At 41.3% G+C, this 18,584-nt stretch overlaps 1 protein-coding gene across 2 annotated transcripts; it reads left to right on the forward strand.

Annotated features, from left to right (window-relative positions):
* Window positions 1–7,470: 7,470 nt before the first annotated feature.
* MTRES1 (mitochondrial transcription rescue factor 1) lies at window positions 7,471–18,435 on the forward strand. 2 transcript variants are annotated; one of them, XM_043510762.1, is made up of 4 exons: window positions 7,471–7,707; window positions 11,474–11,906; window positions 12,779–12,851; window positions 16,934–18,435. In XM_043510762.1, exons 2-4 carry the CDS (start codon window positions 11,482–11,484, stop codon window positions 17,108–17,110), a joined length of 675 nt encoding a protein of 224 aa, XP_043366697.1. In that variant the 5' UTR covers window positions 7,471–7,707; window positions 11,474–11,481; the 3' UTR covers window positions 17,111–18,435. The 2 variants fall into 2 exon arrangements, with proteins under 2 accessions (XP_043366697.1, XP_038253115.1); XM_038397187.2 differs by lacking the exon at window positions 7,471–7,707 and adding an exon at window positions 7,739–8,010.
* Window positions 18,436–18,584: the final 149 nt, after the last annotated feature.

Consider the following 18,584-nt stretch of genomic DNA (forward strand, 5'->3'; position numbering starts at 1 on the left):
TGACCATGGTAGCTATAGGAGAGACACTGTTGCCTGGACGCTTCCTGGAATGTCCCTTGGGTTTATATTGGGTAGGGTGCCAATCAGGAGCTATGAGACTGCTTCCTGTTAAGAGTCTTTGAGGTGGGACTTTCTGTGGTCTGTGTCCACAATGGGCTGTGGATAGGGTACAAGCTGGTTGCAACTGTTACTGGGTTGCAGCATTAGAGTATTTGCTGCCTGGTAGCTTGGCAGGCCTGGTTTCAAGACCCATTAGGTCTTACAGGTACTATTTGGGTTTGAATTAATCTCTGGTTGGTTATTTTCTGGTTTTGGGGTGTGGGAAGCTGTGGGTGACAAGAATTATTGGGAGCATGAAGAGAGTGAAAATATTGGGATTGTTTACCTTAGAGAGGAGACAAATAAGAGAGGACATGATACAATAATGAATACAACTTAGAAAGTATATTGGGAGCGTCTGATCTACCCATCTCAAAAAAAGGGGGGGGCAGCGTGAAGGAAAGTATTCCCTTTTATAACACATAATTTACTATGGAACTCATTACCACTAGATATCAAGGCAAAGATCTTAGCAACATTCAAAGAGGGATTGGACACTTACATGAATAGTAAGTAAGTACGTAAAAAAAAAAAAGCTTTGGAAGGGATGTAATGACTCATGCTTCAGGGCTTAAAACAACTTCTGACTATTAAGGGTAAGAAGAAGAGTTTCATGAAGGGCTATTTACCCCACATCAACCGACTGCAGGGTTCATATACCTTCTTCTGAAGCATCTGGGATTGGCTACTCTCATAGACAGAATAGTGGACTAGATGGACTTTGGGTCTGATCCAGTATGACTATTCTCTTGTTCCAACATTCCTGTTGTGACATTAGTTATGTCAAAAGTGCCTACAACCCAAATCCCAAAGATAGGCATTTCCTCCTCAGTCCTAAATAAAGGGAACTTTGCCATTCAGTCGTTAGAGACACTGATTTTCCACCAAATGCATCCGATGAAGCGAGCTGTAGCTCACGAAAGCTTATGCTCAAATAAATGTGTTAGTCTAAGGTGCCACAAGTCCTCCTTTTCTTTTTGAAGTACTCAAAGTAATTTTTTAAAAACCCCTTACAAAAATTAACAGGAAAAGCGATTTCCCCCCCCCCCCCCACACACACACAGATGGAGGAACAGTTTCTCTCATTGCAAACTAATTGTTAGTCTAGCATATAGATTTATTTATTTAATATTAGTTACCATTAATTAGTGAAAACACTCTCAGTAGTAAAGCAATTGATCTAAAATCAACACAGAACACAAAAGTAAACAAATAATTCAAACTAACATTTGCTCATGGAATGTGTAGCTGTCATGGCTAATAAGAAAATTCAAAATAACCTAATGCTTAATTTGATTGCTTTCCCCCTTCCATTGCATCAATCACCTGCTGTTAACTTTAGCTAGATAAACCCTCAGGGCAACAGCCAAAGCCAGAAGTATTGGGCAGGTTTTCTGCATAATTTATGAATAGTTTAAGCCTATTTTTTCAAAAGAAATGGGTGATTTTAAGAGAGAGTCTTTACAATTTAGATAATGTCAAGTAAATGAGCAAGGTAAAATAAAGGATGAACAAAACTCGCTGTAAGAAGACTAGGCACCTCAGGGATTAGCATGTGGAACTTTTCATCTATGAACAGCTAGGGATGAATATGGCTCAGTTTGACAAAGAGTGATTAGCAACTGATTTGCTAAGACAGGCTGAAAAGCAAAAATTATATAGCTTCCCTGACAACAAAAGGGCAATTATTATTAGTTTGTTTTTGGTAGCACCCACAATGTATGAACAATGGCAGGCAAGCATGGTTCCAAAAACAGGCAGACACACAAAGGGTAAGGGAAAGGGATATAACAAACAAGTAGATATCAAGGTGGTTATTGACCATGTCTTGTGGCTACCTGATATAATTTTAAAAATAATAAACTATCCCCAATGGCCTCTCTGCTTTGCCACTATTAGTCTGAATTTTTTGTAGGTATCATGGTAGAAGTAGGGCTTTCAGAGGGATTTGGGGTAAGAGGGGATAGTGACCTCGTGAATCAGTGCAGGAAGTACATTCCCTGTGTAGAGGTATAATTTTTGGATCCAAGGGGTCAACACAAGGGAAAGGATGGGAGAGGAGGAACCAAGTTTAAACTGAAGTGGTAGAGGAGACAGAAGAATTTAAGAGTGTGGGAGGGCAGTAATTGATATGGTCACAGAGATCTGAAAGGAAGGTGAATTTGGCAGCTGCATTTCGTACAGATTGAAGAGAGCAATGTGGGTTGCGAAAGCTGAAGAGGAAGGTCTGAATGAGAGCTTTAGCTATAGAAACTGAGAGAAAAGGTCAGATCTTAGAGATAATATTCATTCAAGACAATATTCTATACATACTGGTACATGGGATGTACCCCTTTCTCCCCATGTAAGGTTTGATCCCCTCTTCTGATTCAAAGTATGCAGTTATATCTGTAAAAAGAAAAGGAGTACTTGTGAAACCTGTCATGCAAGGCACTGAAATTAGCCGTATAGAGTGGAAATCATCAACTTCATGAAAAAACTCGTACAGATACAGACAGAAAAAAAAGTTAGTCTCTAAGGTGCCACAAGTACTCCTTTTCTTTTTGTGAATACAGACTAACACGGCTGCTACTCTGAAACCAGTTATATCTGTGGCTGTGTAAGTACAGTAGTCCATTTCCCATTATACACTATTTCTATCTGCATACCATAATGCAGGATTAAAAACTCTTTTTAAAAAGGATACATTTTAAAAGAGCTGCCATGCACTAATCATGCAGCTTTCAGTGAGAATAAAAAAAGTTGCACAGTTAAATCCTCACTGCACTACTTTGAAAATTTAACACTTTTGGCTAAAATTTCAAACATGCAGATCTAAAGTCCAGGTACAACATGCATGCACAACTACTTTTGTGCATGCAAGTGACTGTGTAAACAAGTCTTGTAGATCTCAGAGATCTTGAGGAATAAGTGTCAGGATTTAGACACAGACCAGATGCATGGGGCAAGAAAAACAGATGGCCTCGGGCTACAAACTTGATTCACAAATTCCATGGCCAGAAGGGACCATTGTGATCATCTAGTCCAGGGTTAGGCAACCTTTGGCACATGACCTGCCAGGGTAAGCCCCCTGGCGGGCTGGGCCGGTTTGTTTACCTGCCACATCTGCAGGTTCGGCCGATCCTGGCTCCCTGGCCACAGTTCACCGCTCCAGGTCAATGGGGGCGGCAGGAATCTGCGCAGGCTGAGGGATGTGCTAGCCACCACTTCCCACAGATCCCATTAGCCTGGAGCAGTGAACCATGGCCAGGGAGCCACGATCGGCCAAACCTGCAGATGCGGCAGGTAAAACAAACAAACCCTGGCAGGCCGCATGCCAAAGGTTGCTGATCCTTGATCTATCTTATCTGTAAAAAAGAGGCTGTAGAACTCCAAAATAATTCCTAAAGCATATCCTTTTAGAAAAGCATCTTATCCCTTTATTTTAAGATTGTCAGAGATGAAGAGTCTACCACTGGTTAATTACTCACTGTTAATTTACAACTTTTTTCCAGTCTGAGTTTGTCTAGTTTCAACTGGCAGCCATTGGATCATTTTATACCCTTTTTCTCTGCTACCCTGAAGAGACCATTATAGAAATACTCAAAGAGTTCAATTACTTATAAGGCATGTTTTCAAATCCTTTAATCATACTCATGGCTTTTCTCTAAACTCTCTTCCATTTACCAACAACCTTTTTGAATTACAGACAGCAGAACAGAACACAGTATTCCAGCAATAGACACACCAGTGCCAAATACAGAGGTAAAATAATCTTTCAACTCCTACTTAAGAGTCTCCTGTTTATGAATCTCAGGATTGCATTAGCTTTTTAGGCCACAGTATCACCGCAGGAGCTCATGTTACCTGATTATCCACCAGGACCCCCACATCTTTTTCAGAGTAATTGCTTCCCAGGAGAGAGTCTTCCTTTTTTGTTCCTAGATGTACACATTTACATGTAGTAATATTAAAATTCATGTTGTTTGCTTGTGCCCAGTTTAACAAGTAGCCCAGATCACACTGAATCAGCAACCTGTCCTCTTCATTGTTTACCACTGCCCAATTTTTGGGTCATTTGGGAACTTTATCAGGGTTACTTCTATAAAAATATATTATCTATTAATCAAGTGAAAAATCTGTAAACACAACTTTTCTTTCTTCTTGTTGGTATTAATTTTATCAGCTAAAGGACAAACTAGGTAACTAAAACAAAGAAGAAACTTATTGAGAGATGTCAGCCATAAGCACCGACTTTACAATGTGCCAGTGGGTGCTCGCCCCTTGGCTCTGCCTCAGGCCCCGCCCCCAAGGCACCACTGTGCCCTGCCTCTTCCCACCTCACCTCCTCCCACCCCTTTTCACCCCTCCCCAAGCATACCGGGTCCTCATTCCCCCAGCTGTTTTGTGGCATGCAGGAGGCTCAGAGAGGGAGGCACTGATCCACAGGGCCTGCCAGTGGGCAGTAAGAGCTGATGGGGGGCTGCCAGTGGGTGCTCGAGCCTCAGAGCACCCACAGAGTCAGCACCTATGATGTCAGGAACAAATCAGTTCTTTACAGCATTTTTCTGTGCTGGGAACCTACCAGATTTCATATATTATTAAGTAAGAGTATTCATAATAAACCAGTCAAACAAAAAAAGTTTTAAATAGCATTACTCTTGCATTCATAAATTAAAACTATATAATTAGTACAACAGAAATTTAGCACCAAGCCACCCTGGTGATTAAATTCATGTGAAACTGCACAAGTTCCTCAAGGATAAGGAAAAGAAACCACAGCAGATAAATACTTACCAGCTGGAAGAGGGAAAGCTGACGGTCAGTAACAAAATGGCCCATTTAAGGCTATTGGCTCTGCCAATTTTAAAGGGCCAGCCCCAGAAAGATAGCTGGGAAACAACTCCCATAAGAGGGCAACCCTAAGCTACAGAGGAAGGTGCGCCTGCTTTGTTGGTGTTCTTAGCACCATGATGTATTATTATCCATACAAGTCCTTTACCTCACTGCCCAATTTAAAGAACCATAATGATTTGTAATTTCAGATTTCACCATATTGGCACTCAATGCACTGATATGTCACTGTTTCCTTGTGTAACCCTTCTCACAGGTGATGTCAGCAGTACAAAGGTCAGGCTCCTATTTAAGGGCTCCTGCTAAAATTACAAAACAAAATTGGCTTGAGCCTCCATGCAGAAATCTGGGAAAACTAAATACCTTCCCAGTGTGCCTCTAGGCAATACTTCTCCACCTGCAAACACTGAGCCTGTGTATAACAACAACAAAACTTCTATTAAGGGGAAAGGGAATACAGCAACAATGACTGAAAAGTATTCAGATAACAGATAAAACATTCGCCCCACAATATCTTGAGCAGTAATCATTTGCGTCAGTTTTCCACCTTGTGGTGTGAAAGTCCAATTACTTCCCTTTAACATGCCACTCCTCTTTTTCCTCTGCTGCATCCCACTCATGGTATGCTGTCTGAGGTCAGTGAAATCCCAGAATCCCAGGGCTGCTCCGCAAGTGGATGAGTGAGGGTGGGTGAGACCTCTAGCACTGGCTGTTACTGCTTCTGAGACTGCCCACTCTGCCGATTCCCTGATGTGTCCTTGGTCTGGTCTGGTCCTATTATGCCATGGCCACCTACCCTAGCTATTAGTAATCAGAGCTCAAGGATTTGCTGGGTGGGAGGCACCTTCATGCTGCTGCATGTCTAGGCTTGGAAGAACTTGACTTTTTTTAAGCTGTGCAAAATTGTAGATTTTAAACATTATTTTTATGTTTATAAATTTTCACAGTTTCAAGAAATTATGGGAGGCTCAGACAATAATTATATAATAACAGTAGATGATGAGATTCAAAAGTTAAAGCTTTATAACCATTAAAATATAGATTGACATCATCATGGCAAACTATATGACATAAATATCCTTAAATCAAACTCTAATAGTGTTCTCAAGCTGCTTTTTTGTTACTTTGCCTATCTGTACATTTTTGATTATCAATAAAAATATTTTCCATTCGTCTGTGGGTGGGTGGTGAAAATGATGTTTACTAATAAAAATCTAACACTTCCAAGCATATGCTTCATCCACTGTGCTACCTTTAGCTACAATGCCGTGTTCTGAGGTTCCACTGTCCGTCTTAGGGTTTGTCTTCACTGACTGTGTTGCACCAGAGCAGCTGTACTGCTATAGTGTTTAGTGAAGATGCCACCTACGCTGACAGGACAGCTTCTCCCTTCAATATTGCTGCACTACCTCCACGGGGCCAAGTCTACACCATGGTGCTACATCGGTGAAGCTGTGCCACTGTAACGCATCTGGTGAAGACACATTCTCCTGTTGGCATAATTACTCCACCTCTGCAAGAGGTGGAAGCTCTGTCGGTGCGAGAGTGTCTGATAGTGCTGGTGTAGACAGCACTTAGGTCACTGTAACTTGTATCACTTAGGGGAGTGTCTTTTTCACACCTCTGACCAACTTAAATTACATTGACATAAGCAGTAGTGTAGACCAGCTATGTTGACAGGAGAGGCTGTCCCATCACATAGTGCTGTCTACACCAGAGGTTAGGTCAATGTAACTATATTGCTCAAGGGTGTGGATTTCTCCCCCTGGTGACATCGTTATACTGACATAATAACAGGTTTCAGAGGAGCAGCCATGTTAGTCTGTATTCGCAAAAAAGAAAAGGAGGACTTGTGGCACCTTAGAGACTAACAAATTTATTTGAGCATAAGCTTTCGTGAGCTACACGTTTCGTGAAATGCATCCGATGAAGTGAGCTGTAGCTCGCGAAAGCTTATGCTCAAATAAATGCGTTCGTCTCTAAGGTGCCACAAGTCCTCCTTTTCTTTTATCCTGACATAAGCTGGGGGGGAGGGATAGCTCAGTGGTTTGAGCATTGGCCTGCTAAACCCCGGGGTTGTGAGCCCAATCCTTGGGCGGGGGGGGGGGGGGCATTTAGGGATTGGGGCAAAAAACTGGGGATTGGTCCTGCTTTGAGCAGGGGGTTGGACTAGATGGCCTCCTAAGGTCCCTTCCAACCCTGGTATTCTCTGATTCTAAGTTTGCAGCATAGGCCAGGCTTAGGGAGTTCAGTTCTAGTGACTCGGCTGGGTCGAGGGGCAGGCTCAGGACGGTTGGCTTTCACACCCCATCCAAAAAGAAAAGTAGGACTTGTGGCACCTTAGAGACTAACAAATTTATTTGAGCATAAGCTTTCGTGAGCTACAGCTCACTTCATCGGATGAAAGCTTATGCTCAAATAAATTTGTTAGTCTCTAAGGTGCCACAAGTCCTCCTTTTCTTTTTGCGAATACAGACTAACCCGGCTGCTCCTCTGACACCCCATCCAAGGCTCAGCCCGCAGACTAGTTTGTGACTTCAGCTCTCGTGCCCCCTGAGAAGAGACAAGGCCTCTCCCCTGAGCCTAGTCAGCTCTGTCTTTACACACAGGAGGAGAAGGGACCAAAGGGGATTTAGGAATAACAACAGCCCCAGCAGCTGGCGGGAGGACCCGTCCTCTCCCTCCCGCGGCTGCCTCAGCTCGTGGGTGCCCAGCCTGAGGCCCGGGAAAGGGACCTGAGCGACACTCCCGCGCGGAAAGCCCGGCCCCTTTAAGGTGCATCCAGTTGGGCGGGCAGGCCCCACCGTTTGCAAACACCCACGCGCCTGCCAGCCAGGCCTCTGCTCCCCGGGCGCCGCGTGGCGAAGGGGGCTGCAGGGGCGCATCCGCCTTCCCCCCACGGCCTGCCGGGAGCCGAGGCCGGCGGGCGCCGCACACGCTGAAGGGGGTTTGGCTGGGACGGAGCAGCGAGAGCCCCGGCCGGCGGCTCCGCCCCGCTCTCCGCGCAGCGCCTCGGCGGCGGGATTGGGAAGGGGCCGGGGACTAGCAGGGCCGGGCCGCAGCGTCCGGCGGACACAGGTAACAGCGGCCCCTCCCGGGCTCCGGCTGGGGTCCGGCTGCCCGGGCCGCGGGGATGTGCCCGGACCGGGCCTCGCTGTGGGGGCCTGCAGGGAGCGCGGCCCGAGCGGAGCTTTGCTCTCCGGCTGCCCCGCGCCGAGCGGGCCCGGCCGGGCTCCCTCAGGCCGGCGGCAGAGCGGCCCCGCGGTCGCGGTCGCAGTCGGTGGGGCCGGGGCCGGGGCTGGTGCGGCGGACCCGGGAGTTTCCCTAGCCCCGAGGCGGCGCCGCTGCGGGCCTGGAGCGAAAGGCGGGAAGAGGTGGGGGTGGGTGACTGTGGTTTGGCGGGTTTCAGAGGAGCAGCCGTGTTCGTCTGGAGTCGCAAAAAGCAAAGGAGGACTTGTGGCACCTTAGAGACCAACACATTTATCTGAGCATAAGCTTACAGTGTGTATGATGATCTCCTTACAGTGTGTCTGATAAACCCATTGTTTCATGTTCTCCGTGTGTGTATATCCATCTCCCCTCTGTTTTTTCCACCAAATGCATCCGATGAAGTGAGCTGTAGCTCACGAAAGCTTATGCTCTAATAAATCTGTTAAGTCTCTTAAGGTGCCACAAGTCCTCCTTTTCTTTTAGTGTGGTTTGGGCCCCTCGCCTTCCTTTGCTTTCCTGGCAGGGAGCCGGCTGTCCCAAGGGCTGGGTGCGTGGGCGGGCTGGTTAGAAGAAAAGCTCGGTGGGAACCAAACCGCAGCCAGGGGGAGGGTGGCAGAGGGGAGGTGTGCTCCAGGTTAGTCCTGACCACTTCATTATTGGTGGGGGTTGAAATCAGACCCTTGAGCATGGCAGGGAGAGTGAGTCTGCTTACGAGAAGATTTTGGCAGAAAAAACCAAGTTTTAAAAGGTAATCTCTTCCCCCATCTGAAACCAGTCTGTGATCAGAACCACTCAACGTATATGGATATAGACACACTGCATTTAGCACAGTGTGGCCTTGATCCTGACTGGGATTTTGGAGTGCTCTCGCAACACAGTACATAGAACTTAAAATCCATTTTCACTTCTCTTGGTACAAGTTTGCATATATTTGCGGGCTTCACCCCCCACTAATGTGGAAGAACATATGGCAAGTACATGGTGTGACAATGCAGATGTTTAACAAAAGTGCAAAAAGAAAAGGAGGACTTGTGGCACCTTAGAGACTAACAAATTTATTAGAGCATAAGCTTTCGTGAGCTACAGCTCACTTCATCGGATGCATATGCTCAAATAAATGTGTTAGTCTCTAAGGTGCCACAAGTACTCCTTTTCTTTTTGCGAATACAGACTAACACGGCTGCTACTCTGAAACCTAACAAAAATGCAGTTACAGTAAAGTGAGGGAGCCTTTGCTTGACTGGGAACAACTTTCTACAATGGTTATGGCTACTGAAAAATCACTAACTTGTTTAATAGCATCTAATATTTTAATAGAACCTAATGAAGCCCTGCCCACTCTGTCACAGGACCACTGCTGGGACCATTTATGTGAAAGAGGGTTCAGTCTCTTTCACATAAATGGTCCCAGCAGTGGTCCTGTGACAGAGTGGGCAGGGCTTCATTAGGTCCTATTAAAATATTAGATGCTGTTAAACATGTTAGGTACTGAAAAATCACTCATAACCATTGTAGAAAGTTGTTCCCAAGTCAAGCAAAGGTGTGCGGCACCTCATAGAATGGGGTCCTGGTTTATGAATAGGGTTCTCAGGTGCTATAGTAATACTACTAATATGCCCTAAATTATTAGTCCTAATGAGGACTGTGGCCATGCCAAATTTCACACTTCAGCTATTGTAGTTCTGTGTCTGCATTTAAAAAGATAAATGAACAAAGATAATGAAAGTGGGTTTTTTTTTCCCCTTCACTCACTGAAACAGGTAAAATTTTGCTCAAACTTTCCAAAAATTCATTTTGGGATAGAGAAAAAAACATAGAAATTTCATTCTAAAAGATTAATGCAAACGTGTGGAAATTTAGGGTTATAACACTGTTTTTCATCCTTACCTAAGATCATAAATCTGTTTTCCCCTAAGATTATCAAAAGGTAACTACTGTTTCCCCCCCTCCCCCCCCATTTGGAAACTATATTCTTGGAATGATTTTCTGCAAATCTTCTGCAAAAGCATATGAGTCAACAGTGTGCCCTTGTTGCCAAGAAAGCTAATGGCATTTTGGGCTGTACAACTCTTAGCATTGCCAGCAGATCCAGGGATGTGATCATTCTCCTTTATTCAGCATTGGTGAGGCCTCATCTGGAGTACTGTGTCCAGTTTTGGGCCCCACACTACAAGAAAGATGTGGAAAAATTGGAAAGAGTCAACTGGAGGGCAACAAAAATGATTAGGGGGCTGGAGCACATGACTTATGAGGAGAGGCTGAGGGAACTGGAATTATTTAGTCTGCAGAAGAGAAGAATGAGGGGGGATTTGATAACTGCTTTCAACTACCTGAAAGGGGGTTCCAAAGAGGATGGATCTAGACTGTTCTCAGTGGTACAAGATGATAGAACAAGGCGCAATGGTCTCAAGTTGCAGTGGGGGAGGTTTAGGTTGGATATTAGGAAAAATCTTTTTCACTAGGAGGGTGGTGAAGCAGTGCAATGGGTTACCTAGGGAGGTGGTGGAATCTCCTTCCTTGGAGGTTTTTAAGGTCAAGCTTGACAAAGCCCTGGCTGGGATGATTTAGTTGGGGATTGGTCCTGCTTTGAGCAGGGGGTTGGACTAGATGACTTCCTGAGGTCCCTTCCAACTCTGATTTTCTATGATTCTAAGGGATAGTTCTTTCTTCTTCTAGTGGAGGATGAATAAATATATTGCAGCAGGAAAGAGTATTTCTCTTGAAAATGCTTCAGTAATATTAAGGTCTGGTTAGGAGAAGCAGCATTTTCTCATCTACTGGCTCTGTGGTCTGAGCACAAGGTGAATTCAGAAACTCTTGACTTTTATTCCTGGTTTTTCTTCTTTTTCTGGTATTGGGCAAGTAATTTCTGTCAAGAACTATCCCTAATAAATGTAGCCTCTGGCATCTCTCTGCTTTTGTTAAATAGCATGGGCTGGAAGTTAATTATGACCTTAAAAATATTGTATTTGAGTAATGGAAGGAAGAAACCATAAGAAAGTTAGTAGTTTAACAAATTGTAAAAAGAGAGTTTCATATAGAGTATTGCATTGGAATTTCCATTGCTAATTTTCAGTGTAACATGCTGCCTATTTATAATGAGGAACTAAATATGAAAAATGCAGATTATGAATAGGCAACTTACCTATCCTGCTATATGAGAAAAAAGAACATTTCACAGAAAGGTACAATAAATCCTTATGGTTGCAAAAGGAACTATATCATCATTACAAAAAGGAAAAAAGGTGCTGATCTTAGTAGTCACTACTAGAAATATGCTGTTTGCTGACCAATTTTTTCAATACTAATTGAATCTCTCTCTTTATTTCAGGGTATGCTATGACTAGTTTCAGGCTGCCCATCACTGCCTATAGGAAACTAAATGTCTGGTTTGGAGTCTGGGAGAAATTCCCGTCTAATAAACTCTGTGTGTCCTGGAGGAGATGTTTATACTTTAGCCACCAATCCAGTATAATAAACTACAGAGAACACTTCAGCATTTCTCCTGTGAAACATGATGTATTTTTAAGACCGCCTTCACAATGCATTTCAGTGCCTTGTTTACGACTTAAAAGTGACAAAAGTTCTAGAAAGAAAAAACAACCCCTGCAAGTGGAGGAGGAGGAAGATGAAGAGAGAAGTGATTCAGAAGATGAATTTGAAAATGACCCCAATATAGTGAAAGATTACAAGGATCTTGACAAAGTAGTCCAGTCTTTTCGTTATGATATAATAATGAAAGCTGGTCTAGATATTGCAAGAAAGTAAGTATGAAAGATTTATATAGCTTACCAATAAAGAAATTGTCGTATAGCAAACAGTTAAATGTTCTTTTGATGTCCTTTTTCTTGCCGCAGTAACTTAGTGAAGAAGAATTTTTTTTTAACTTAAGTCCATATTTGTCTTTGGAGGTGCATTGTTACTTTGTCTCTTGGGATCTGTTTTTTTCCAGAATTCTGCTACTTATCACTGTCTGCAATGCTAAGACTACTTAAAGAGACAGTGATAATTTTAATCAATATGTAGCATTTATGCTTTTAACTGTTGACTTAAAAAGAAAGAGCTTAAGAATAGAAAAGCTTCTGCTAGTTGGTGGAAGAATTTAAAAAAAAAAATAGCCTAGATTGACTAGAAGAAAGAGTCTAACCCAATTCTACATTAAATATAAACCTGCCACACCTACCTTCATCAGGTATACATAAACCTTATTAACCAAGTCCATCACAAGGTATAAGCTATGCAACCTACAGAGGATTTAAGAAGCCTGTTAGTTACAATACATTAGTATGACTTGAAGCTGATATCCAAAGACAACATTCTTAAGTTTAAAATGACTGGTGGCATACAAAAGGGGTGTTATCTGTTATAAACACTCTTAAACTGCCCTTGTATGTGTGGTACAGAACAGTTATGAATGATTTTTTTTATTCAGCATTTCTGAAATATATCCTAAGTCAATCTTTAAATAACCCTCACAGATACATATGTATGCTTTATGCACAAATTCTCCTTCTGGATCACACTTTGCAGGTGAACTGTGTTTTTGCCTGTCTGTTAGGAAACAATTGCACTTGTTTACTGTGCACTATAAAAACACTATAAAGCAAACTTTATTTATTTTTTTTTTTTATTTTAGCAAAGTGGAAGATGCATTCTATAATGGTGAACTCAGGCTGAATGGAGAGAAATTGTGGAAGAAAAGCAGAACTGTAAGGCTTTTAAAAAACAAAACAAAAACCATAACTAAGGCTGACATTTTCTTTTCCCCCCTATTCTGATAGCACTCATGTAGGCATTATAAAAGGCTATACAACAATGAGTTATCCTGCATGTAACATATGAGCTGCTATACCTGGGGTTAAAAGATAACACAATGTAAAAAATGGAGACTTATGTAAGAAGACAGAAACTTAATGAAACCTGGATATTTTAAGTATATATAGTTTAACTGGGGGATGGATGAATCAAAACAAGTTACTGTATGTCTACTTCTCCATCTTGACAGAGGTAGTAGAAGTAGTTCTGCAAGATGAGGAGTACAGCTTCTTTTCCTCTTCCCCCCAAAAGACTTTGCCAGAGAGATGGGGGAGGAGGGTACTTGTAGCTGCATTAAACAGGCTTATTGATTCTTAACTAACCCCCACAAATGTTTACTTTTTTGTTGTTGTAATCCCTGCAGCCTATCCACTATTAAGGTTGCATGGGTTAGTGTAGCCACTTAGAGAAAAATATTATTTTAAAATATATTTTTATAAGGAAGTAAGTAGGAGATGATCCATACATTTATCGTTACTTCCTACTTACACTTCATCCCTTCTTAAGAGTTTCACTGACACTTTCCCCCAGTATTAAATAACTCCTATCTGTTTTCTTATCAGGAAGCACCAGTCATCATTTAAAGGAATTGTTCCTGTTCAAATTCTCTTCCAGGATATCATTCTTTATAAGCCCCAGTCTCTGAATGTTCTTATTTGTGGCAACTGTACCCTCTGTTTTGAAGTCCTTAAAGATCCGCTACTGCCTATAGTGAATCTTTTTTTTTTTTTGATTGCTCCCTTTCCTTAACCTTTGTCTAGTTGTCTTTCTGTCCTTGCAGTATGAGCTATTTGGTGCAGGGATTAATGCGTTTTGAATGCCTGGAAAGTATCATATAATGGGAGCGTTATAAAGATGGCATCTCTATGGCAAATCCTTGTATCTCCTATAGCGTGTCTTGCTTTTTTGACACTTTTTGTCTCTATAAATCATCAACAGAACCATCACAACTTTTTCCTCACTTGCAACACTTCATTTGTAGTTTCTACAGACTTGATATTATGGTCTTGCAGTACAAAGACTATAGTTAAGGTTGCATCAGAGTTTTCTGTTGTACAGGGTCTGTACTTCAGTGTCTCACCGGTTTTTTTAATAAGCATGCCTGGTTTGCTCTGGGGATGAATTGGGTTTGTGCAGTGAAGGAGTCTTCTGACTGTAGCAGCCCTGTCTCATTTGTTACAGAAGTTGGGAGGTTGTAGTGAATAAGGCAGGGGACTGCAAGAAGAGAAAGGATGGTTTTGTGTTTAGAGCAGTTGAATACCATCCTTGAGCTCAGGGTATGTCCACACTATAGTGGCTACAATAGCAGAGGTATGGTATATGCAGCTGTAGCATATACTTCCTGTATTGATGGAAGTGGGTTTTCTGTTGATGTAGGTAATCCACTTCTCTGAGGGGCGGTAGCTAGGTCAATGGAATAATTCTTCCATCAATTGAGCTGATTCTACAGTGGGGATTAGGTCAACCTACCTGCCATGCAGGTATGAAATTTTTCAGGCTTGAGTGATGTAGTTAGGCTGATTTTAAGTTTTAGGTGTAGACTGGCCTTAGTCCCTGCCTCTGTGACCAAGTTATTATGTGACACTGGACAAATCATTTACATCAAAGTTTTCACAGGTAGTCACTTCTGCATGTAATCAAATCCTATATTATCATGCATACACACAAGGGAGCCTAATTAAAGTTGCATGGCCAACGTTCATTCTGGCATTTCCTAACTCAACCTTTTAATCCCTAACTTTTTATTTCCTTTGTTCATGGTTTAATTTTACTGATGAGAGCAACTTTAATATTAAACTACATTTTTTGTTTGAGATTATTATCAAGAGTTGTGATGTTCTAATTTGAGTACACAGACTCTGCTTGAAATCAGTCATCTTGCAAAACAAAAATCCCAATATGCAATTTGTATTCAGAGTCCTTTGGTAGAGATTTTTGCATGCAAAAATTTTTTTTAAAATAAACCTGTCCTGGAACAGACATATATTACTTTAATTAAGAATGAAGCAGATATAATATTCATGTACTCCAATGCAAGCCTATTTGCATATATACTTTAGTTACATTAGATAGCAGGCACTTCAAAAAGGTAATTTTATCTGTTGGACTGCTAGGGTATTTTCTATTAACATTTAGTTCTTAAATTTTGAATAAATTAATCAGTGATTTTTGTAGTTTTCCTTGAATTAAGTTTTTTATATTTGGTTATTGAAGTGACCTTAGAATAATAAACTATCTAAACTTTAATATCACATTAGAAACCACATACCAAGAACTAAACCCTACAGTCTCTTCCTTGGGTAAGCTCTCTATAGAAGTCAATGGGAAGCTTGCCTGAGTGAAGAGTTCCAAATTTGTCCTTGTATGCTTAGCAGCCCATAAGCAGGCAGGGGCTTCTAAAACAAAACTTTCTGCCCTCTGGTTCTCTCACCAGTGTTAGATTTCTGAAAAATATATATTTGCTTTTAGTCGGAAGGGGATGTCCGACTGCAGCTGAACAACCTGGTTACCACTCCGTATTCAGTAATACAAGAGTTGAAATATAAAGATCTGTGGTTCAAACAAAATGTAATACTTTTCGTTAATGTACTTCCCAACAAGTCAATGTAGTATCATACAGTGTAAAGCACTGGATGTAAAAAATGCTGGAATCATCAAGTATAATGTGAAGAAGTCATCTTCCAGTAACACTTGCCTTTGTTAAGGTTTAATGGTTCGTCTGCTTGAAGTCAAATAGGAATTTGGATTAATACTTCATTATTAAGTTATCTAGAATATAAAACAATATCTGCTGAACTTGATTCTGGGTGGGCTTATTACCAGACCCACAAGCTCACTGGTTGAAGTTGAGGTAGTTCTTTATGATTCTGCTTACCTCTCTGCCTCATTTTCCTCCATCTGTAAAATGGAGAAACAATATACCTAATACTGGTATTGTTAGGTTTAACTTAATACTCAAATACTTTGTATAACTTGTACAAAATGATAATGTGAAATTAAGACTTTTCTCGTACATGTAGTGAATTTGGGGAGGATTACACATTAAAACCAAAATCTAGGCTTTCATTTGCATGATGGAAGTTGTCCTGTAGTGGTAGCCTACTACAGGCTGGCATATAAAAAAGATGTAAAAAACCGTTGGCTCTATTTCTCTTTAATATGGCAATGGTACTGCTGCTTGGTTATTTACTGAACCGTAAGCACACACATAATGCCTTAGTCAAATAAGACAAGTCTCTGCTCCTAGAAGCCTATCCTGTTGGTTAGTTGTGACACAGAGAAGTGGAGAAGCAACAGCAGTCACAGGCTGGTATAAGGAAAGATTATTGTTTGTTTGAAGTCATGAGATTGTTATGCAACATTCACACTAGCTGCTGTATATTTTTTGTGGGGTGGGAGTAGGCACAGAAGATTGGAGGGGAGGTGTAGCGTTGGAAAGCTAACTGAAAGTAGTGGATTTTGAAGGAGGGAGACTGGGCAGAGAGGGAAGTTGCATAATAAATGGAAGCTTGAGGGTTGATCCAAGTATAGGGTAAGAGTGGAATGAGGACATAAAGAGAGCAAGGAGGCTTGCAGAGTTGGGGACTAGAAAGGCCTACATGGGAATAGTGGGAGAAGAGATGGAATTGGGGGCTGAATTTTGAAGGCAGTAATAAGAAGTTGGACTCTCATTCAATTGCATTTATAATACATAAAAACTAAAAACCAAAACCAATTAATGATAATAACACAGCCAGGGTGGAGCCATGGTGAGATTCATAGGGATTCACTCCTCATCACTCACTTGCAGGCCTGGATTAGAGGAACATGGCTGCTATACTGTAGACACAGTTTATATAGCCTTCTAACAACTTCCCTATAAGATAACAAGAATAATCCGTGTGGAAAGAGGAGGAAGACAATTAAATTGCACATAAACTTTTGGGTTATTTTCCTCAAAAGAATGTTAATTACATCTCTCTGCCTCTATTTTCAGGTCAAAGTTGGTGACACACTGGATCTGATAGTAGGGGAAGATAAAGAAACAGAAACTGCTGTAGTTATGCGTGTTGTCTTAAAAAAAGCATCAGAAAAGACTGAAAGTGAAAAATACAAAGTGGTTTTGCGGCGCTGGAAAAATTTAAAAGTGCCCAAGCAGGATGTATTTAAGTGACAAGGATTTGTATATGGCAGCATGAGACTTCTTGTGGAAAACCATTTCATTTGTTGCTAAATAGGAATTTTGGTTAAACAAAATTCTTGCATCCTTTTTAAGGGCTTGTGATTGTTACCTCCTTGCCATATGCACCATTCATATCTTGTGATAGTCTGTCAGTTTACTCTGTTCTATTCATTTTTGTTTCATGATAATTTGGAAAAAGCTTTATTTCCAGACAGTTTCCCTAAAGAAGATATATAATGGTTGGGTAAAGGCTAGATAGATCTCAACTGCTTGACAGTGGTCTCTGATTTTGTTAATCATAATGACTATGTTGAAACTAAGGCTGGTCTCATAACAAGTGGAAGAATGTTTCTGGCTGTGAGACTACTTAACTCAGTTTTCTAATCTTGTACCTCAGGGGTGTCACTCTAGGATGAACCTTTCACAAATCTGAAAACCCTAAGGAGGGAGACAGGATGACTTAATAGCTTTTTCCCTCCTATGGTCACTGATTTGAATCTGATTCAGTTGATAGTGACAGAGTCACTACCATCTGATTCTTGTCAGTTGCCTCTGTGAAATGTGTTGGTGGTCATGTCCACATTACTACTGGCCAGTTTGGCTATTTTAGAGTGACCGGGAGAATGGCTGAGGAGACACTCGCGTCATGACTGTGAGGCACATTGGAAGATCAGAAAGAGGGAGTTTATACTACTATCACTCTATATCGTATAGTAGCTGTGCAGAACATGAGTGGAAGATTTCAGACTCATGCCCTCAATTAATTGAATATTAAATAGAGAGTACTTAATGCTTAAACTGGGAGTTAGTTGTACAGGTCTTGGAGGAACACTGTAGAAGGATGACAATAAAAAGGAAAAAAACATGCTAAAAATCTCATGTCCATCTTTCTTTCTTAGCACAAATGCTTAGTAAGAAATGCTTCATTTAATGACAGTTGTACATAATCATAGACATGCTATTGCTATTATGAGAATGATCTTCTATTTAATATCTTAAGTGAAAAAACAACAAGTAAAAAGGAAGTTTTCTTATCCTTAAAGGTTGGGGAAATCTCTCATTACTTTGTCAATGATGTGAAGACTGCAGGATCTGGACCTCCAGATTCAAATTCTTCATTAACACAAGAGTAAGAGTGCACTGGATGGCAGTAGCATCACTGTAACAGAACATAGTGCATGAACTAGAGTAATTTATTTATCTTTTTCTAAAAGGAAATAATCTGACTTAATATATAATTACACAATAACCTAGTTATTTTTCTCCTTTTCTTTCAATAAACTGTAGAGCCACACTGGCATAGTATTTTTAGCAGATTTCCTGATTCTGGTGTTACTGAGTAGAAATGGGAAAGGAAATAGGATAAATTAGATAATGCAGCACTAGTTGCTCCATTATGCAACTAGTCAAAATAGTTGCTCCAAAGTGCAATTCCACTGCAGCAATCTTTAGAAGTTAATAGGAG

Source organism: Dermochelys coriacea, chromosome 3 (assembly GCF_009764565.3).
Source record: "Dermochelys coriacea isolate rDerCor1 chromosome 3, rDerCor1.pri.v4, whole genome shotgun sequence".
Classification (NCBI taxonomy): Eukaryota; Metazoa; Chordata; order Testudines; family Dermochelyidae; genus Dermochelys; species Dermochelys coriacea.